This window comes from Rhipicephalus sanguineus, chromosome 3, assembly GCF_013339695.2.
Source record: "Rhipicephalus sanguineus isolate Rsan-2018 chromosome 3, BIME_Rsan_1.4, whole genome shotgun sequence".
Classification (NCBI taxonomy): domain Eukaryota; kingdom Metazoa; phylum Arthropoda; class Arachnida; order Ixodida; family Ixodidae; genus Rhipicephalus; species Rhipicephalus sanguineus.
The window spans coordinates 2,514,523-2,538,007 of record NC_051178.1 but is presented as its reverse complement, the minus strand read 5'-3'; the positions used below and the strand labels follow the sequence as shown (position 1 = coordinate 2,538,007).

At 46.3% G+C, this 23,485-nt stretch overlaps 1 protein-coding gene across 2 annotated transcripts in view; it reads left to right on the top strand.

Moving 5' to 3' along the window:
- Window positions 1-23,485, top strand: part of LOC119386408 (ATP-binding cassette subfamily C member 4) — a 1,176,877-nt gene that overhangs the window by 604,677 nt on the left and 548,715 nt on the right. For both annotated transcript variants that reach the window (XM_037653719.2, XM_049414333.1), the window contains one exon: window positions 15,645-15,731. In XM_037653719.2, the coding sequence (XP_037509647.1) occupies window positions 15,645-15,731 (87 nt within the window). The remainder of the gene's footprint in view (window positions 1-15,644; window positions 15,732-23,485) is intronic.

Below are 23,485 nucleotides of genomic sequence, written 5' to 3'. Positions count from 1 at the left end.
ATACTTTAACATAGTTACGGTAATTTCTTGTAAAAAGGGGCTCACGGTGCAAACAGATGAGCGGACATACTGAATACAATGAATGTTTGTTTGGCAGTGGTATACTGAACCTATTTTTTCTGCAAATACACTGGGGATCATGAAGGGTGTTTTATACCAGACATTGTAGGAAGAAAACTGATTTTCAGCACGAGTTTAGTTTCGATAGCGAGCGCAATAACAACAAAGGATGGATTGATGGATGGATAAACTTTATTATGGTCCATCGGAACGCGCTCTAGCACGTTGCGGGCCGCTCCGACATCGGAACAGAAGACCAAGTCTCTCTGCTGCGTCGCGGGCCCGTTGGGCTCTTCTAGCGCGGAGCTGGTATATAATAGCAGCCTCCCATTTGGACAGCGTGATGGCTTCGCCGCCGCGTAACACGGAGCACCGCCAGAGCATGTGCTCTAGATTGGCTTGGCAGAGAACAAAACGCTCACTTCACTTTGTTTTTATTGCACTTTATAACCTATTGAAATGTATAGCATGTTCTAGCCACAAAGCCAACCATGCACCCTTCGCGATATGTAGTACCCGTCTTCAGCATTGTAGCACCTTGCCAGAGCAAGAGAAACAGGGGGAAAAAACAAATTTGTGACCTTTGTTGCAAATACACTAATCTGGGCAAAGGTATGGAACCGCGTGCACCACGTGTATGCGTATAATCAGCCGAAAGGAAGAAAAAAACTATATTTTCATATACCATACCACTGCTAGTATATACAGACTGTAAGTTTCTCATGGCATAGTTTACAGTTTATTTCTTCACATGTTATTGTGCAAAAATCAAAGTATCAAGAGATTCCCGATTTAAGCACGCCATGCGCTGTTGCATCACATATCCTGCCGCGCTAAAGCTTCTTGCACTGCTCGCGCTGGCCGGACGGGCGCACCACATCTGCCTTGCCAATTGCGAAGGCGTCGGCAGTCGTTGTTCTTAGCTTCCACCACTGGAGCAAATCTAGGATGACTTTGTGGACCTCTGCAGAATGACCATAGCTGTCCAGCTCATCCCTTCACTTCTCTCGTTCCCGAACGTCGTGCCACTCTTCAATGTCGTCTATAAAACTCCTCTTTGAGGGCTTCTCCTTGTAGTTTTCAGCAGTGTATGTTATGCACGGTTTCCACCGTGCTCGTTTTATCCATATTATAATGGTCTATGCCTTCCCAGCGATGTTGTATCGGTAGAAGCTAGCCATTGGACTACGCGGTTAGGACTGGCAGGAGTATTTCGATATGTTTTTGGGGTTCGGGGTTCGCTCGAGTTTGGTAATAAATGCGCGACTAAGCTTCTCGAAGCTTACTCATTGGATGCATATGGTTCGAGGTAAGGGGACATCACCCGGCACGGAATCTGTCATTATCCTTTTTCAAGCCAGATATTTCGTCAAGCGAATATACTTCACCCCACACCTTGTTTAATGGACCTGTTCTATTCCTGCACATTCCAACGCTTTTGCGGCAGTATCATGCAGATCTCGCACTATATAGCGCACTATATAGGGCCTCAAACACGCGGCTCGCGGACCTCTCGCTAGCGGCTCTCCGCCCGCACATGACTGTCTTCATCCCATTTTTTTTTATAAGTATGTTCTTGAGATACAAAGGCATGACAGATCGAAAGCATATTTTTCGTGAGGCACCCCCTGTGGTCACCGTGTGTTGATACATAACTGTGAAAGACAAGCTATATTTCAGAATCGGCGTCCAGATTTTAGTCCCTATGGGTGATACGAAATGATTGGTTCCCCAGACGTGAAAGAGAGACGTCCGTTAATGGCAATACTAGACGCGAACTGCTGCGCCGGCCACGTGCATGTGCACGTGCCCTCGATGACCATCGGTTTCCTGTTCTTCGATAGAGTCTGGCGCGCTCCAAGTTGCTCCGTTCCGCACTATTTTGCAACAATATGTTGTTGGAATCCTGCCGCCAAATCCCCTTCAGAAATGATCCCGTGTATGAGATATGGGAAAGGTCTGCTGTGAAATAACGGTAGTTTTAAAACAACCTGTTCCCCCCTCCCACCCTCCTACCTTCGTCATTGCCCTAGCCTTTGCGGGAGTTAATTTTCACGAATGCGGCTCGTTAGGTGAGGTGAGTTAGAGACCCCTGATATGGCGGAACAAGACGAAAGCTCAGACGTTAACAATGTGGGCACACAAAGCAGGCTGTGCATGTCCATCTCGCGCCTCATGACCACTGGGAGCCGTCACAGAGTCACGGAAAAACAATGTGCCTTTATAGGGATTCTATGTATCAAAAATCCGTGCAGTCTTATCGTTTTAGAGGGGGGCTGTACATTCAGCAACGTTTCCCCGCTTTGGAGCTCTGATTTTATTATATTACATTTATTACTGCGATTGCAGAGTAACAGTTAGGATATAAAATAGTAACGAAAGCAAATAAAGCACGGAACAGCGAGATGTTACATATAAGTGCCTGGTCTATTCACTTTTAGCTCGCCCGTTTCAGATAAATCAAGTAGCTCCTATGCAAGAAGTAATAATAATAATATCTGGGGTTTAACGTCCCAAAACCACGCTATGATTATGAGAGACGCCGTAGTGGAGGGCTCCGGAAATTTCGACCACCTGGGGTTCTTTAACGTGCACCTAAATCTAGGTACACGGGCCTCATTTTCGCCTCCATCGAAAATGCAGCCGCCGCGGCCGGGATTCGATCCCGCGACCTTCGGGTCAGCAGTCGAGCGCCATAACCACTAGACCACCGTGGCGGGTATGCAAGAAGCCAAGGAGTTCAGTACTTATCCCTCATAAAACTTCTCCAAATAGCTTACCCCACATAAAAAAAGCGTTTTTTCGAGATAAAATGTGAAACATATATGTACGCACAGCGTATGCGGAATAAGGCACATTAAAGAGAAAAACGAATTTTCTATTATCAGTAAATTACTCTTTTACGTACCATTCCAAAAGCACCACGCTCGCCGAGACACGACTCTTGGTAAGAGAGAAAACTTGCAGGAAAATGCAGGTAACGACGCCAACTTGAAATTCACGCAGCAAACTCCGTGACGTCATATATTCTGACGGCATCTACTGGGCCCTACGTAGTTTATAGTGGGTAAAAATGAAGTACATTGACCTCTGAGAGGGTCATAACACTTAACATACCAAATTTCTGGAAATTTCGTTGAGCCAATGTCCCCAAAACACGACGAATACAGTTTGAAATCCGTGACGTCACGTGGGGAGATTTCAGCGCGAAACTTGAAAATGGAACTTTGACCTTGATTTTCTCCTTTATTAATAAACTCATTTATGGTGAAATTAATGACGTACGGGTTCTCAGAGTACACTTTAGCGGTCTAAACCAATTCAGTGTTTCACTTTAGTGACCCTTTAAGAACAGTGCAAAGTCCAAGCGCGGCCCGACACGAGCCCGCCACGTCAAACCCGGGCCCGGCCCTAAGCCCGGACCTTAAGGCCCGAGCCCGGCCCGGGCCCGCCGTGAAAACTACTTTACCCGGCCCGGCCCGGCCCACGGGCCGGGCCGGGCCCGGGTTTTCGGGTAGGCCCGAGCCCGTGCAGTGCTCTAGCACACACACGCCGCAAACAACACTTTTACGTCAAGCACCGTTGCAGCAAATCGCAGGCTTATACCTCGACTTCTATCTCGTGAGCAAATTTCAAGACACGATCGAGCACTTCGGACGCGACGCAGTCACCACAGCGCATCGCAAGCGGCAAAGCAGCGCACTTGTAGTAAAACATGTCCAATGACGGCAATGAAACTTATCGCTATTGAGTGTATCATCACCTCCCCTTCAGACAGGGCTGGCCGTTCATCCAAAGCACCAGCATGCACCAATACACGTATCCATTTCGCAGGAATGAACCCCATACAAATCACATACGCTGTATGCGGCGATCGAACACTTTTGATGTTTTTGTACTATGAGCATGGGAAATACACAGATTACACCTCCATGTATTGACATTCTAGTTCCCAAAGCAAAGCAAACAACGGCGCAAAACACACGAAATCGGTGGCCTCCGATCCTCGCGTAAACACAGCACACTCCGTCGGTTTTCGTCGGCGATCGCAGGCACGGAGGAGGGCAGGAAAGTAGCGCCGGCTTGCTGCCTTTCGATGAATATCTCCGCGGATGATGATTAGCTCTAGCCCTAATCACAATAACACCCAAATGAAGTTTTTTTACGTGGCTGCTAGGCGTCGGTTCTCGTTGCGTCGCTTCACGCGGGCGCCGTGTCTCTCGAGGAGCAGCTGTGAACACGCCATAGGTCACCATTTTTTTACAGCCAATCAGCGACCGAAAAAGCGAGCGGGACCCCTCCGTCCGGCCGGTACGGCCGAAAGCCGACAAAGTTGCTGCCGCCTCCGCACCACTCGATCTATATATGTATATATATATATATATATATATTGAAAAAAATCAAGCACGTAGGAAAAATTGTTCAGTAAAGGACTGACGTTTCGGCCGCGGGACCGGCCTTCGTCGGTGTATGCGGTAGTATGTAGCGATATAGCGATAGTATGTAGGGTGGTATATATATATATATATATATATATATATATATATATATATATATATATATATATATATATATATATGTAGAAGGTCTTCCTGGATTCGCTAGAATTATAGATGCTGAAGTGAAGTGGACGAACGAACGAAAAACGATGCTTTATTGCCAACGTTGCGGCCGGGGACCGGCCTTCGTCAGGGCACACATGCATATGACTGTAATGCGTACGTCTTAAATAAGGACATGGCAGGGGGCGCCCCCATTGTGCATATTCACTGCTAACAAATTTTTACACAGAGGCATTCACTGTTAACAGACAGATATTCAGACATGCGCAGTATTTTGTATGGTGATAGCATAAATAGCGAAGTAGCAGTACATATTGAAAATGTGACAAAGCAAACCCAAACATAAAATAGCGATAGTATGTAGGGTGGTTGAAATATCACCACACTTGTGACACAATGAAAAAATAAAAAAATAAAATCTATACAATGTTGATAAGTCACATTTGTTTGCAACGAAATGTACACGAGCAAAATACCAGCGTCGACGTCACATTATGATAGCAAGTTTACATGCGCATTCTGGTCACCTGAATGATTGGGCGGATGTCACCGAAGATTCGATCACGGCAGCAAACAACCGTGCACGCGCGCTACGATGATTAATTTATCTCTTTTACTGGCAAAAATGTTAACCTGCCCGGATTCTCGTTGATCCCAGATGCTATGGCATTAACTTATGAATCAAAAAAGATTCGCGAACCTCCCTTTCGTAGTGCGATTTAAACCCGGATTCGAGTATTGTGGCGGTTAGGTTGTCAAAAGAGTGGCCTGGCGTAGCGACGTGCTCGGACAGGGGAAGGCTAGGCAGGCCCAAGACATGCGACTTATGATTATTAAAGCGCAATCGGAAAGGGGTCTCCGTTTGGCCAAAGTTTTGAAGGTTACACGTTGAGCATTCTAGCAAGTAAATTACATTGCTCGTGTCGCAGTCGAAATTTCCTTTTATTCTTAAAGTAAAGTTTGATGCAGCGCTCCTAACTATTTGCGATGTCGTCATTTGGGGGCACACCTTGCAACGTGTCTCTTTACACGGATGACATCCCACATGGACAGGCGTTGTTACTTTAGATGATGTTAGTATGTCCCGTAGGTTTCTCGATCGTGGATAGACTGCTCGTGGAGGCTCTGGAAAGACGTCTTTGAGACGATTACTCTGCATTAGTATGTTATAGTGCTTTTTAAGAATGACGTTAACATTTGCAATCGACGCGGAATGTGTCAAAACTAAATTGGTGTGTTTTCGTTGCACAGTTTGTTCACCCGGTTTTAGAAGCGCCCTGCGGTCCATCGCGTCGGCGCGCATGATCGCGTCATTGACTATCTGAGGCGGATATTTTAACACGAAAGTGTTTCATGCCGGGGTCCACCAAGGCTTCAGTGACGTATTTCCGTCACGGAAATGACGTCGAAAAAATATTCACAATCAGAAGGCAAAGAAAAAAGGTACCGTCAACGGGCATCGAAACCACGACCGCTCGGTCCGCAACAACAGATGCCGGGCACGCTATCCACTGCGCCACGGTCTTTTTTTTTTAATACTCTGGAGCTTTACGAACACGCCTTTTATATCTACCACTCTCCCGGTCGGCTGGGGGGCGTTGACCTCTGGGAGTGGTAAGGTAAAGTAATTCGTCATTGCTGAGGCCTCCGCGACTAGCACCTACAACGCGTTACGCGTCCGTCCCATTCGGCGCGTTTTCAATAGAAGTTGAATTTTGTCAGTGCCTTAACACACCGCGAGGTGGCGACCTTTGCCCAAGCGTCGTAAAAGCGTCGGCCTCGCTCAGCATCACGCTAATACAAACCAAAAATAGCTCTGCGACGCGCGCCTGCCTCACTTGGCTGCAACACGGCGTTCCATGCTCACGCGCTCGCCCGGAGAAAAATTGCGGCCGGGCCACCGGGGCGGCACGGCGCGCTTTGAGTTTCCCTCTAGTTCAGCCGTGGTGTTCAATCACATTTTAACATGCCGCGGGATGGCGACCAAGTTCTGCGTCCAATACGCGACGCTGTTCTGGCTATCACACCTCGTTCTCTGATTACGCTTTCACCGTTAACTACTACAGCTACCACAAGGCTTTGCTTAATCATTTAACATGGACGATAGTCGTCGGGATGGAGATGTATCACCAATCATCAAAGTGGGTGCATACACGTTTGACGGCGCCATTAGCTGCCAGACATCAATATACATTTTGCAAACTCTCTTATATCGATGCACAGTAAGTATTCAGTTACTTCTGTAAGGGCACGCTTTACTTTCGTGTTATTCCGATTCCTATGACGGAGGGATCAACCGTGTTTTTTTTTGTTCAGTTAGGGCATCGCGAAGCCTATCGCAGTTTTTAGCAAAGTCCGAGTTTTCAGAGCACAGCCTCTTGAAGCGAAGTGCTTGACTGTAGGGTATACTAGTCTTACAATGTTTAACATGGCTGCTTTTAAAATGAAGATATCGGTGAACGTCGGTTGGTTTCCTGTATACCTTCGTAGCTATTTTTTCGCCACATAGCGACACTGTGACATCCAGAAAACATATGGATTTCATCGAGTACGACTGCGAGAAAGTAATGGACGGATGAACCTTGTTGAAATCTGCAATAAAAGTCAGGAGTTCTGCTTCGCCATGGTGCCAGATGAGGAAAATGTCGTCTATAAAACGTTTATAATAGTAGGGCTGTAATTTACGCGTGGAAAGAAAACGAGTTTCTAGTTGGCCCATAAATATATTCGCGTAATTGGGACCAATTTTGGTGCCCTTTTAAGTGCCACTGACTTGTACGTAGTGTACACCGTCGAACTCAAAATTGTTAAGCTCTAGGATGAGTTTTAGTAATGTGGCTAATGTAGAGCTATCAACAGATTTGTCAAGGGATGAGTCGTCATAAGCATCTACCACTGCACGAATGCCGTCGTCATGCGGAATGTTAGTGTAAAGTGAGGCGACATCTAATGTTACCAGCAGTGAATCACCAGGCACATTTAGGTCGATAATGTCAGCCAGGAAGTGGGAAGTGTCCTTAAGATAAGATGGAAAAGTGGGACGAAGCATACTAATAAGGCTATCGACATAGCTTGAAAGCAGTTCAGTGACACTACCAATGCCTGACACAATAGGGCGACCGGGGTTATTTGGCTTACGTATTTTAGGCAATAAGTAAAACCTTCCTGGAACAGGGCTTAGAGGGACTAGTGAATGCTTTGCTTTATCGGGAGGTTTGTCGTCAAATATTAAGTGTTTGATTGCGTCATTAACAATGTCCTTAAACTTGTCGGTCGGGTTGTCATCGAGTCGTTTGTAAAATGTGTCATCATCTAGTTGCCTCCGAGCCTCACAAATGTAGTCCGTCGTGTTCATTATCACTACTGCGCCTCCTTTATCGGCGGGTTTAATTACGATGTCTGGGCGTTCATGTAAGTTTTTAATTGCATTTCGTTCTTTGAGGGTCAGGTTCATTTTGAATGAAACGCGGTTCCCGTAAGCCTGTAGTATGTCACGTTGGACAGCAGAAACGTACATATCGAGGAATTTATCGCGCTGCGTTGGCGGCGTCCAGTGTTGACGGGAAGACATATTGCTCTTGGAAGACGAACGTTGATGGAAAAATTCGCTTAATCTCATATTTCGTGCGAATTCATCTAAGTCTTTTACCAAGTTAAATTCATTATATCCACCAGTAGCAGGGCAGAAATTTAAGCCTCGAGAAAGCACACTCATTTCCGAGTCGGATAAAACCGCGTTTGAAACGTTTACTACGTTAGGACTAGGTGATGGGCTATCTCGTCTAGAATGGGATGGTTCGACGGGAACTGAAACATCATTCGTCAGTGGTTGCGGAAGGATTATCTGGTCACGTAGCAACTTTTTCGCTTTGTTCCCTTCAATTTCTAACTGTTTCCTCTCTTCGTACTTAACGAGCGAGGCCGATTCAGAAGGATCCAACATATGAATTTTACGTAACTGTTGTTCACTGTTTAGTAGCGTTTTGACAGCAGAATTATAATGGTCGATGATGACGCGCATGAGAGCTAGAGAGGCGTTCTTTAACGTTCCGTTCCATTTTTCGACGTTGCTTTGTGACATTTTGAGAGTTGCTGGTTGGAGCGAAATCAGAAGTCCTTTTGGCACAGTCAAGGCATTTAAATAAATATTTAGCGTAGATGCGTGAAGTTTGTATTTGACGCGTTTTTCTATTACTTTCCTAGTTTTAAGGAAGCCACGAGTGTGGACAGCGTTGTCGGTATCAGACGGTATCAGTCAATCCTTCGAAGGTACAATACGTTTCTCGCGATTACAATTTCGTAAAGGGTAGCGGTGAGACAAAGAAGCACTTCCAGACCTTTTTTGTGGTGAGCGTCCTTGATTCATTGGTTTAGCAGCAACTGTGGCGTATGTAGGGTTCCGTTGCGTAAGTGGCTCGGTGCAGCAATCCGGCACATGCAGTTGACGAGGAGAAGGTACACGGGGCGAGGACGCATGTTCCCCAGGACCAGGTTGGCAGGCGTCAGAGGCTTGCTTCATGGGACCACTGGGCATGTGGTCTAGCCAGGAGGAAGACGTAGCATCAGTCCGTTCCGGAAGCACAGCTGTTTGATGTGGCCAGCCATCAGTGAAACGCCCTCGAAGTTTGGGTGAAGGCCGTCCGCCGCGAGGACGCGCCCCGGCGGAAGCCATTCCAAGGCATGGTCCAGAAAGTACACCTGGGGAGAGCGACGGCAGAAGCTCCGTAGGCGGTCGTTGAAATCGCATGCTTCACGGTTGCAATGGCGGACAAAGGCTTCATTATGCTTGTCGTGACGGCGGTTGGTACCACGGGGGAGTAACAAAGTTGCATAAATCCTGCTTATCTTTGGGTGTTCCGCCAGAATGAGTTCCAGTAGGGTCTTGTACTTGTAGAATGTTACACGTCCGGTAATTTGAGCCAAATCCTTTGTTCCGATGTGAAGAACCAGAGTTGTTGTTGAAGGCGGCACAAAGTCCAAAAGGCTTTGTACATCGCGTATCACAGCGCCAAACTGTGTGATGAACGCAGGAGTACCCTCCCGAAGAGGGTCAAAGTGCTGGAACAGGTACTTGGTTTGGGAGTCGCCTATCACAGCAGTAGAAACTCTCGTCTTCGGAAATTTCCACTTGATCGTTTTCGATGTCGTCCTGCCAGAATCCATAGGTATTTGGTATATGTAGAAGGTCTTCCTGGATTCGCTAGATATATAGATGCTGAAGTGAAGTGGACGAACGAGCGATATAAAGCATATATCAATAAAGCAATAAAGCATCGTTTTTCGTTCGTTCGTCCACTTCACTTCAGCATTTATAATTCTACCGAATCCAGGAAGACCTTCTACATATACCAAATACCTATGGATTCTGGCAGGACGACATCGAAAACGATCAAGTGGAAATTTCCGAAGACGAGAGTTTCTACTGCTGTGATAGGCGACTCCCAAACCAAGTACCTGTTCCAGAACTTTGACCCTCTTCGGGAGGGTACTCCTGCGTTCATCACACAGTTTGGCGCTGTGATACGCGATGTACAAGGCCTTTTGGACTTTGTGCCGCTTTCAACAACAACTCTGGTTCTTCACATCGGAACAAACGATTTGGCTCAAAGTACCGGACGTGTAACAATCTACAAGTACAAGACCCAACTGGAACTCATTCTGGCGGAACACCCAAAGATAAGCAGGATTTATGCAACTTTGTTACTCCCCCGTGGTACCAACCGCCGTCACGACAAGCATAATGAAGCCTTTGTCCGCCATTGCAACCGTGAAGCATGCGATTTCAACGACCGCCTACGGAGGTTCTGCCGTCGCTCTCCCCGGATGTTCTTTCTGGACCATTCCTTGGAATGGCTTCCGTCGGGGCGCGCCCTCGCGGCGGACGGCCTTCACCCAAACTTCGAGGGCGTTGCACTGATGGCTGGCCACATCAAACAGCTGTGCTTCCGGAACGCGACTGATGCTTCGTCTTCCTCCTGGCTAGACCACATGCCCAGTGGTCCCATGAAGCAAGCCTCTGACGGCTGCCAACCTGGTCCTGGGGAACATGCGTCCTCACCCCGTGTACCTTCTCCTCGTCAACTACATGTGCCGGATTGCTGCACCGAGCCACTTGCGCAACGGAACCCTACATACGCCACAGTTGCTGCTAAACCAAGGAATCAAGGACGCTCACCACGAAAAAGGTCTGGAAGTGCTTCTTTGACTCACCGCTACCCTTTACGAAATTGTAATCGCGAGAAACGTATTGTACCTGCGAAGGATTGACTGATACCGTCTGATACCGACAACGCTGTCCACAGTTGTGGCTTCCTTAAAATTAGGAAAATAATAGAAAAACGCGTAAAATACAAACTTCACGCATCTACGCTAAATATTTATTTAAATGCCTTGACTGTGCCAAAAGGACTTCTGATTTCGCTCCAACCAGCAACTCCCAAAATGTCACAAAGCAAAGTCGAAAAATGGAACGGAACGTTAAAGAACGCCTCTCTAGCTCTCATGCGCGTCATCATCGACCATTATAATTCTGCTGTCAAAACGCTACTAAACAGTGATCAACAGTTACGTAAAATTCACATGTTGGATCCTTCTGAATCGGCCTCCCTCGTTAAGTACGAACAGAGGAAACAGTTAGAAATTGAAGAGAACAAAGCGAAAAAGTTGCTACGTGACCATATAATCCTTCCGCAACCACTGACGAGTGATGTTTCAGTTCCCGTCGAACCATCCCATTCTAGACGAGATAGCCCATCACCTAGTCCTAACGTAGTAAACGTTTCAAACGCGGTTTTATCCGACTCGGAATTGAGTGTGCTTTCTCGAGGCTTAAATTTCTGCCCTGCTACTGGTGGATATAATGAATTTAACATGGTAAAAGACTTAGATGAATTCGCAAGAAATATGAGATTAAGCGAATTTTTCCATCAACGTTCGTCTTCCAAGAGCAATATGTCTCCCCGTCAACATTGGACGCCGCCAACACAGCGCGATAAATTCCTCGATATGTACATTTCTGCGGTCCAACGTGACATACTACAGGCTTACGGGAACCGCGTTTCATTCAAAAGGAACCTGACCCTCAAAGAACGAAATGCAATTAAAAACTTACAAGAACGCCCAGACATCGTAATTAAACCCGCCGATAAAGGAGGCGCAGTAGTGATAATGAACACGACGGACTACATTTGTGAGGCTCGGAGGACACTAGATGATGACACATTTTACAAACGACTCGATGACAACCCGACCGACAAGTTTAAGGACATTGTTAATGACGCAATCAAACACTTAATATTTGACGACAAACCTCCCGATAAAGCAAAGCATTCACTAGTCCCTCTCAGCCCTGTTCCAGGAAGGTTTTACTTATTGCCTAAAATACATAAGCCAAATAACCCCGGTCGCCCTATTGTGTCAGGCATTGGTAGTGTCACTGAACTGCTTTCAAGCTATGTCGATAGCCTTATTAGTATGCTTCGTCCCACTTTTCCATCTTATCTTAAGGACACTTCCCACTTCCTGGCTGACATTATCGACCTAAATGTGCCTGGTGATTCACTGCTGGTAACATTAGATGTCGCCTCACTTTACACTAACATTCCGCATGACGACGGCATTCGTGCAGTGGTAGATGCTTATGACGACTCATCCCTTGACAAATCCGTTGATAGCTCTACATTAGCCACATTACTAAAACTCATCCTAGAGCTTAACAATTTTGAGTTCGACGGTGTACACTACGTACAAGTCAGTGGCACTTAAAAGGGCACCAAAATTGGTCCCAATTACGCGAATATATTTATGGGCCAACTAGAAACTCGTTTTCTTTCCACGCGTAAATTACAGCCGTACTATTATAAACGTTTTATAGACGACATTTTCCTCATCTGGCACCATGGCGAAGCAGAACTCCTGATTTTTATTGCAGATTTCAACAAGGTTCATCCGTCCATTACTTTCTCGCAGTCGTACTCGATGAAATCCATATGTTTTCTGGATGTCACAGTGTCGCTATGTGGCGAAAAAATAGCTACGAAGGTATACAGGAAACCAACCGACGTTCACCGATATCTTCATTTTAAAAGCAGCCATGTTAAACATTGTAAGACTAGTATACCCTACAGTCAAGCACTTCGCTTCAAGAGGCTGTGCTCTGAAAACTCGGACTTTGCTAAAAACTGCGATAGGCTTCGCGATGCCCTAACTGAACAAAAATATCCGCCTCAGATAGTCAATGACGCGATCATGCGCGCCGATGCGATGGACCGCAGGGCGCTTCTAAAACCGGGTGAACAAACTGTGCAACGAAAACACACCAATTTAGTTTTGACACATTCCGCGTCGATTCCAAATGTTAACGTCATTCTTAAAAAGCACTATAACATACTAATGCAGAGTAATCGTCTCAAAGACGTCTTTCCAGAGCCTCCACGAGCAGTCTATCGACGATCGAGAAACCTACGGGACATACTAACATGATCTAAAGTAACAACGCCTGTCCATGTGGGATGTCATCCGTGTAACAAGACACGTTGCAAGGTGTGCCCCCAAATGACGACATCGCAAATAGTTAAGAGCGCTGCATCAAACTTTACTTTAAGAATAAAAGGAAATTTCGACTGCGACACGAGCAATGTAATTTACTTGCTAGAATGCTCAACGTGTAACCTTCAATACATTGGCCAAACGGAGACCCCTTTCCGATTGCGCTTTAATAATCATAAGTCGCATGTCTTGGGCCTGCCTAGCCTTCCCCTGTCCGAGCACGTCGCTACGCCAGGCCACTCCTTTGACAACCTAACCGCCACAATACTCGAATCCGGGTTTAAATCGCACTACGAAAGGGAGGTTCGCGAATCTTTTTTGATTCATAAGTTAATGCCATAGCATCTGGGATCAACGAGAATCCGGGCAGGTTAACATTTTTGCCAGTAAAAGAGATAAATTAATCATCGTAGCGCGCGTGCACGGTTGTTTGCTGCCGTGATCGAATCTTCGGTGACATCCGCCCAATCATTCAGGTGACCAGAATGCGCATGTAAACTTGCTATCACAATGTGACGTCGACGCTGGTATTTTGCTCGTGTACATTTCGTTGCAAACAAATGTGACTTATCAACATTGTATAGATTTTATTTTTTTTATTTTTTCATTGTGTCACAAGTGTGGTGATATTTCAACCACCCTACATACTATCGCTATTTTATGTTTGGGTTTGCTTTGTCACATTTTCAATATGTACTGCGACTTCGCTATTTATGCTATCACCATACAAAATACTGCGCATGTCTGAATATCTGTCTGTTAACAGTGAATGCCTCTGTGCAAAAATTTGTTAGCAGTGAATATGCACAATGGGGGCGCCCCCTGCCATGTCCTTATTTAAGACGTACGCATTACAGTCATATGCATGTGTGCCCTGACGAAGGCCGGTCCCCGGCCGCAACGTTGGCAATAAAGCATCGTTTTTCGTTCGTTCGTCCACTTCACTTCAGCATCTATAATTCTACCGAATCCAGGAAGACCTTCTACATATATATATATATATATATATATATATATCTCATTATCTCAAAAAATTTGTCAAAGTCTGGTGGACCAGACTTTGACAAAGTCTGGTCCACCAGACGAAACGTTAGTGAAAATATACAGTGCCAAACCAACGAAAGTCGTAGTTTCTTTCTTCATTCCTTATATATATATATATATATATCCACAGCCTGTCTACGCCCACTGCAGGGCAGAGGCCCCGTTCCTGTGCATTCTGCTGCCACGTTATACCTACAAACTTCTTACTCTCATCTACCCACCTAATTTTCTGTCGCCCCCTCACGCGTTTGCCATCTCTTGGAATACAGTCAGTTACCCTTAATGACCACTGGTTATCCAGCCGACGTGCTACGTGCCCGGCCCATATCCATTTCTTCTTGATTTCTTGACACACACACACACACACGCACACACACACACACACAAATACGCGCGCGCGCGCGCGCGCGTATATGGGTCATTCCATATCAAGTGCACCTGGTATCTTTTGGACCACCTCCGATCATGCTGAAAAAATAGTGCTAGTATATGTGAATGTAAGAAGTAGTTATTGAGGGGCTATATTTCGGGAAAAAATTCTCTGTTGCCTAGACGGCGCTTTGAACTTTGGGCACGGTAGTGAAACTGTGTCGCACTAAATAATTTATATAAAATTTCTGGCTAAAGCAATTACTACGAAATATTTTTTGCTTTACTTGAAGGCGCTGATCTTTCATGACTATGATGGTTTCTTCATTTTTGTTTTAATTTTCACTATTTTTGGCCCAGTCAAATTATTGCAAAATGCTGCATGTTTAGCGCTTTTTAGAAAAAGCACGTATTTTTTCGGGAGTGATATATTCACGTTGCGGGCATTATAGGTTTCTATAATAAATGATAAAAATACTGCGGGAAAATGAAGCTGAAACATCGTCACGATATTGTGTCAAAGTTGGAAAAAATGGCATTTTGACTCATATTGCGGCTTCATTTGCGCAATGTAGCGGTCCAAGTAAAAATATGACCTATACATCTTTCTGTAGTATGTTGTGTTGGTATGAAAGTTTGAAAATAGTAGTTTGTGTTTTAAGCGATATATATATATATATATATATATATATATATATATATATATATATATATATATATATATATATATATATATATATATATATATATATATTTATATCCGGAACATGGCGCTGACAGTGACGACGACGGTAAAAACACGCCGAGAGCGTCACAACAAAATGCAATATGTATTACATTTATTCAAATAAATACGAACCAGAGAATTTGACTCTGAGAGAACTGTATTGAGCAAATTGAGATTATACAGAATATATTATTGTACGGGCACATATGTGTAAGCAAATATCACTGGCGGTTTAAGGGAACTGGAAAACGGCAAGCAGCTTCTGCTTAAATATTGATGCAAGTGCGACAGCTACAATTCTTGTTGTTCCTGAAAAATGTATGCTCGTTTTATAGGGCGCTCTATTACGACGCGGACATCTACCTCCTGGACGATCCTTTAAGTGCGGTTGATACTGCGGTCGCAAAGCATCTTTTCGAAGTGTGAGTACCTTCATTTTTTCTCGCTCCCCAATACACTAAACCAGGGGTCGGCAACCTGAAGCCCCCGGCACGATGTCACCCCCCACCTCTTGTCACTTGGAATCAGAAGGCCCGTATGGCAGTTCTGACCTAACGGAGGTTTTCGTTTGTAACCTATGTTTAATTTCACCTTTGTGACATGCGTGCTGAAAATAAACAAAAATTTCCAATACCTTATTGTGAATTCGCCGAACTTTTACGCTTTGCCTGCATCCTTCCCACTCCCCCATTTTGCCGTCCGGCCCCCGCTGTGCGGCTTCATGCGCTTGACCCTCCGCCTCAAAAGGTTGCCTACCCCCGCTCTAGCGATGCTCTTAAGATGCCCCGCACTTGTCCGCAAAAAAATTTCATTGCAATTTTAAATTTACAGTGGGGCGTCTAGGGTTGATTTTAGAGAAGATATTTTTCAGTTTGAAAGGGTTGACGCTTGGGCAAGTTGGTGTGGATTCATTTCTAAGGGTTAACATCGCATAGAAGGTTTAGAACGGGACCAGACCAACAATGCTAAGTAGCACTTGAAAGTCAGCGCTCTTTCCCTCTGTTTGCCTCATCCCTTTCTAAACCTCCTATGCTGTGTTGACATTTAGTAATTTTTCAGATCTTCCAGTCACTGAACAACACAGAAAAAAAAAACGCAGGCCTGCGCTGAAACCGCAGCACAGTCACAGCGAAAGCTCGAAGAGCAGCGTGTCTAGAGCCCCTTGTAAGCTCCCTTGGGGCTACTAATACAAGTTCACTAGCAAGGTACCCAGTACGCCATAAATCACATTTTTATGAAGTTGGGTAGCACCTACTAAGCCATTATTCGGCATTCTGCGGAGAAGTGAGGCACGAGCTACGCGTCTGTAAGGCATTATGTGCACTTTGTTGACACGACGACTGATGACGATGAAGAATTATCGCTCAGCCCTTTGTAGTGGGTTTGGAGCTTTAAACGTCCCACCAGTTATGCAATTTCCATTGGGTGACGCCCGGTCGCTATTTCCCTCTCCCGCCATGCTGTATAATATACGTTGACGTGGGAGAGAGAGCGGGGAAGCGAAGAATTTTACTGAGGCCCCGAGGAAATGGATCATGCGCTCATGGGCTTCCTTGGCAACCAATACAAATGCACTTGCGAGGAACTCACTACGCTATAAATCATTGTAATTTTTGAGAAGTAGGGAAGCAGGCACTATGCCATTTTTCGTCATTCTACGGAGAGCCGTGGTACCTGCTAAACGCATGTAAGGCATTATGCGCTTTGTTGATGCTGTGCCTGATGACGATGAAGAATTATGGCGGAGCCCTTTGTAATGGGATGGAAGCATTCAACAACCTACTCGATGCGCAATTCTCATTGTGTGACGCCTAGTTCATGATTCGCGTTGTGCGACGCTTGGTGCTTATTTTACTCTTCCACCACGATATATTGCGTATGTTAATCTGCTTCCTTCCCGACATGAAGCCGGTATAAGACCATTTTGCGAAGCAGTTTCAAGCACCGGCATGGCTCAGAGGTTGAATACTGGGCTCGCACGCAGAGGGCCCGGGTTCGAACCTCGTTCCATTCAGGAATTTTAACGCGAAAGTGTTTTATGCCGGGGTCCACCAAGACTTCAGTGACGTATTTCCGTCACGGAAATGACGTTGCAAAAATGTACACGATTAGATGGCAAAGAAAGAAAGTTGCGTCAACGGGCATCGAACCCACGACCGCCCGGTCCGCAACAACAGATGCCGGGCGCGGCATCCACTGCGCCACGGTCACAGACGTTAAAAGCTTTACGAACGCGCCTTTTATATCTACCACTCTCCCGGTCGGCGGGGTGGTGTTGCCCTCTGGGAGCGGTAAAGTAAAGTAATTCGTCATTACTGTGGCCTCCGCGATTAGCACCTGCAACGCGTTACACGTTCGTCTCATTCGGCGCGCTTTCAATAGAAGTTCAGTTTTGTCAATGCCTTAACACACCGAAAGGTGGCGACCTCAGCCCAAGCGTCGTAAAAGCGTTCGCCACGTTCACAGCATCACGCTAATCAAAACCAAAAATAGCTCTGCGACGCGCGCCTGCCTCACCTGGCTGTAACTTCGCATTCATACTTGAGCCAGACGCGACCTTCACCTCCTACCAAAATTTGCATATTTATTAAACGCAAACAAACTGCTGCCGGAACGAATGGCACGTCCATAACGGTCACAGCGCTAATTTCCTTTTACAATTCACCACTGAACTAAAAAAAATATCAAGTGGACCGAGGAGCGGGTGTAGTTCACCGGATATTCCCGCCAAGTTTAATAGCCGTTTCTCGCTTTTTCTAAATGGCGACATGTGAAGAGGCTTTATGTCGATTCTAATGCCATTCGATAAATACGGGCGTACACTTGACTGAGTATTGCGTTTTTTTCGCGCAACGTACAGCACGACCGTGTCAGCGCACTGATCTGACGCTGTATCGTTAGCTACAACTGCATAACAGCTGGGCCAAAAACCAGTGCAGTGCGCGGGAAAATTATGCCATCATAGTGGCCAGTAAGGCGTATGAATTGACAAGTCTATGTTCTCGCATACTCGTACGTGTCAGAGAAGTGCCGGCTAGTGCGACAGGCGGCGGTTGGTGACCGGAGGTGTTTGCTGGAAGAGCGTCGCATCGATGCTCATCGCTTCTTGTGCGGACATCGGACACAAGAAAAAAAAATGCTTCATTTAGGTTAGCCGATGCCACAGCTGTGCTGTAAAGTCATTCGTACTCATCGGAATCGTGTATCCTGAAATCCAGAAGCGCCGATGACACGTAGACGGACTCGGTCGGTACGCTATGCCTAACCTTTGGTGGAAATAATGGTGGTAGAATATGATGGTGAAGTCATACATACAGCAACACATGGCCGATGTAAGCCTGATAAGTACGTGCGCAAAATGTCATCAATGACGGCTGCTGTGTTCCACAAAACTTGAGGCGCTTATTGACGCCACTTGAATAAAAAACTGTGCTAGAAATCATAACGATCGGCGTTGGCTTCTTTGAACTGTAAACATATCTTTCTGCACATCGAACAGCAAAACGTTAGAAATGACAGTGATTTCACATATTGCCACGCGCACTTCCATCCTGTCACCATTATCCGCCATGCTTCCATTATGCCACCGTTAACCAGCTTGTTCACCAAGCCATCAACCAAAACATGTTTTGCATCGCCACCATCAGCCATCATTTTCCACTTAACACCAAAAGAAGCTCGCCGCCACCATCACCATCTGCCACCGTATATCCACTCTCGCCATCATCAGCCATTATGACCACCACAGCTTCCACCACATCCAGTATTCTTTCCACCTTGTCCACTATTGTTTCCACCATATCCACCAACAATTCCAGCATCCACCAACCTAGGATTTTCAATAGGGTTCTTAAGGTAAACAACATCGCACCCCTGGTCCTCCGACGAACCACCACCGCTCGTACAATTCGACCCTCACAACCCTTTCCTCGTTGTCAGAAATTTAGCACCAAACTTCCACGCCGCGGGCCTACCCGAAGGCTGACTACGCAGCCGCACGTCGTGAGGAAATATACATAACCTCTCTTACCAGTCCACAAGATCGGGAACAGCATGTGCAGCCACACTAAACAGGACCTCAGCTTCTGCCGTTGAGTGGCTGATTCCTGTAGGGTCGATACACGTCACCTCGTACGTAGTGATGACTGTACCATCGCCCTGTCAATTTGCGCTCCCCCAGGCAAGCCGCGGCCTCATTCTTCCCAGCGCACCAACTGGGAAGCCTTTCGCGTGTGCCGTACTGACTGCGCCACTCCTTACACAGCAGAACACTTCTCATGTACCAGAGTTAAATACCTTGCAAAAAACACCGGCACTATACCCTCCTAGAAGATGAACTTCTCCGATAGAGCATGTTACGCATGTATTGGCCTTCTAACGCCACTATCGAAGAGCACACCGCTGACCTTGGCCGCCGACACTGGGAGCAGTTCTCCGCCGGACTTTCAGGAAACCTGTCATCTCCTTAATGCGTACTTGACAAAATTCATTGCTTGACAACAGCTTCAGCGCATTATTAGGGAGCATCCGGGTGACACCCCAGCCCTTTGTTATGCGCTCACTCAGCAACGCGCTGATATCCTGCCTGCAGGATATGAGCGCGTTGCTGAGTGAGCGCCACCATGCGCGTTTCCTCCAACGCCAACATGAACGCGGACATCTGAGGAGGAGGTCTATGGAGACTCCGTCCAAGCTCCGCACCACCTCAACACCCGGCGCAGATCGCATTATTAATAAACTCCTACGCAACGTCACGCTCATTTTGTCGCTGTCTTCATGTGAAGCCTCAATGACTGCTGGCATGGGGGTGCGCTTCCCCCGGAGTTGAAATATGCCCGGGCTGCTTTCTTACCTATCCTCGATATAGCCTTTCATATACAACCTGTGACTCATTTTTCTTATGTCGTCCGTAAGAAAACACCTGGAGCATGTCTTCTTCCAGAGCAGCCATGATTGTAGAGTGTACTAGAACAGGGAAGTGGTCGGAACGAGCTTCGAAAAGTGAAGCCCAAACAGTGTGAAGCCGCTTGTGGCGCTGCGATCGGTAGTCTGCAATGGGCCGTCGTTTAAAAGTTGCACGCGGCTCCACCAAAGTGGTGCAGGGGTAGAATGCCCGCTTCCCACTCAAAAGTAAGGTCCGGGATCGAACCGCAGCTGTAGATGGTGAGTTTTCATTTTCAGTGTCACTTGTTATAGCTGTACTGGTTCTTGTTCGTTTCATAAAACTAGCTTCAGTTCCTACGTATTGCTAAAAAAAGTAACTTGAAATGTGAAGCAAAATAGAAAAAATTGACAGTGAATTTAATTATTCGCAGCGCCATGGCGCGGCACTGAACAAAAACGTAATGTATGACCTGCAAGATTCTTGCGGAAACAGAGAAGAGACAAAGGAGCGCCTCCGTTCTTTTTTCGTATTTGAAGCATTTCTCGAGGGATAACATGCTTAGCAAACTTGCGCACAAACTCGCCTAGAAACAAGTTCTTCTAGAGCACCACCAGGCAGCGGACAACGTCATTCAACAGGCCTCACGTGCTCCGGTATCGAGTCACAACCCCTCCTCATGAGGCCACCGGATGGTCGCCATCGTCATCGTCAGCCTGACTGCCCCCCAGGGCAAAGGCCTCTCCCCTTTTTCGCCAATCAACCCGGTCCCATGCTTGCTGCGGCCACGTTATGCCCGCAAAGTTCTACATCTCATCTGCCCACCTAACCTTGTGCCTCCCCCTCGCGCGCTTGCCTTCTCTTGGAATCCACTTTGTTGTTCTTAATTACTAGCGGTTATCTTGTCTACGCAATACATGCCCTGCTCATGCCATTTCTTCATATTGGTGTTGACTAAGATGTTCATCACACCCATTTGTTCCCGACCCACTCTGTCTCTTCATATCCCGTAAGGTTGCACCTATCATTTTCCTTTCCAAGGCCGCTGCGTCGTCCTCAATTAATGTTAACGCGATAGCGTCAGAGCTCGTGTGGCAGAAACACCGGTGTCGATGTTAGTTGTGAGCAACTAACACCGACACCGTGTTATTAGTTGTGATCGTTAGGTGTGAGCAAAAAATCGACGTTGTACATGAGCCGAAATTCCAAACAGATGCGAATAAAAATTTGGCAGATCGCACGTACCGTGGGGATCGATGTTATGCGAAGCATGCGCGGGATGGTTACATTGGCGTAATTTTTCACATCGAGCGAAACGTTACGGAATGACGCTAGAGAAATGTGGAATTGGTATACGCATACTCGTATGTTGAAGAGTCGCATATCAATTATATAACCAGATGTTTACAGTTGCGTAACGATAGCAACAGTAACATGGGTGTTACCTACACCAGACGCGGTAAGCTGATATGTAGTGCTTATATTCTTCAAAACTGGGTAGCGCGAATCCGAACAGGACAAAGTAGGAACACAGATGCATAGCACAGGCGTTACTCGCAACTAAGCTTCATTCTGCAAAGTTTCCCTAGATATATAGACAGCCGAGCGGCATGAGCAGGCGCTCTACACGTACGTTACAGTCAGTTACCGTTGTTATGCTTATACTTGTCCGTTATGAAGGAGAACGCACGCACTTTTCACGAACCCGTGTGTATGTGTAGAAGAGGTTCTTGACAGTTCTTGAACAATGTCTTCATCACCGTGATCAGTGAGCACCAGCTGCTGGACCGGACTTGATTTAATCAGATCCGTTCCTGATCGCGGCCATGAGGAGTCTAAGTGTAGTGAAGTGCGAGGTGAGTACAGCTGGTGGAAGTCCTGGATGCCTCTAACGATGAAATCATCTAGGATGACTCCTGTCGTGGACGTGGCAGCGAGGTCTTTTGATGCCCTCTCCACATCCAATCCGTCTTTCACGCAGTATAAGGACCAAGCGTTGTTCGGTCTTGATAAATCAATGTTGAAGTCACCAGTAATGATTAGAGGCCTGGTTCTCTCAGCAGGTTTATTGTAGGAAACATTGACGCCTGTTTTAGGGGCGTAGCTCCTCTTAGTCTAACCTTGTCACGTCTCCGTTGTCCGGCGTCAACAGCAGTATCTCTGTCCGGCGTAAACGGCAGATGGCGCTGTCTCATAGAAGTACATGCCTCTTGCTGTGATGTGGCTGTCAAGCAGGATGGACGTGTTTTTCGAGAGCTCCGGAACGACAGCGACATATAAGTGTATTTGCATGATTTGAGCTTGCCTCTGTCTGTAGCTTTCTATAAGGCGTTAGCGTAACGCCTGATTGGGTTTATTAGTTTGTATATTTTTTTTGTTTAATACTTCTTATATTTTTTGTGTACTACTTTCTACTGTGGTTTTTTTTTCTGCCACCACGTGGCTGAGGTCCGCGCAGAGACTGAGCACGTGCACGCACAAGTGCCTTGAAGTGTAGCGTGTTCATTGATTTTGTGGTTCCTTTTGACTTAGGGTAGTGTATTTAGTACGCCGTGATTATCTGTGACAGTTTTCAAATACGTGGGTATCAGTGAACAGATCTAGCGATAGTCAAAAATCACAGCATATCCACGGGGTGAATGATGATGAGTGGGGCGAAGCTACGGAGGGAATCATCTGTAAACCGTGAAACTCTTCCGTGAAATGCGCCCAGTACATAATATAAAGAGTGTGAAACATCGTGTATATATTAAACATCAAACTTTTATTGTACTGTTGGTTTACGTGGTCCCTTCATTGCCACTTGTGATCGGTGAAATGCAAGGAAGAAGTCCGCTCCCGAGCGAAAGAGCGCCAAGAGCGACCGCATTCCCCGCTCGCCCTGTGCGAATTAAAGGCAAGGCTAGAGGGAAGACAGGACGCGCGTTCCACGACGCGAGGTCGGTAGCATGCCCAACGAAAGCCAACGGAACGCGATCGTGCAAGTGCTCCGGCTTCGCATCGCCTCATGGTTCCATTTAGCGTCCCAAAACCAAACATATTGCTCAAGGTGTGCCTTGCGTTTTTCGTAGAAATAATTTCTTTATCATGTACATTAAGACGAAAAGTTGAAAGCTCACTAGAGTGTATCGCCCGCAAAGTATGTCTTTTAGTGTGATTTAACTCTCGTACGGCAGGGTCCTCGCGCCGTTGCCGGTCCACCTCGCCCGTTGACGATCGGGCGAGGTGGCTACATATAACTACTACACTTTAGGAAAAACATCTGGCGTTCTTTCGTTCTGCTTTTACAAAACA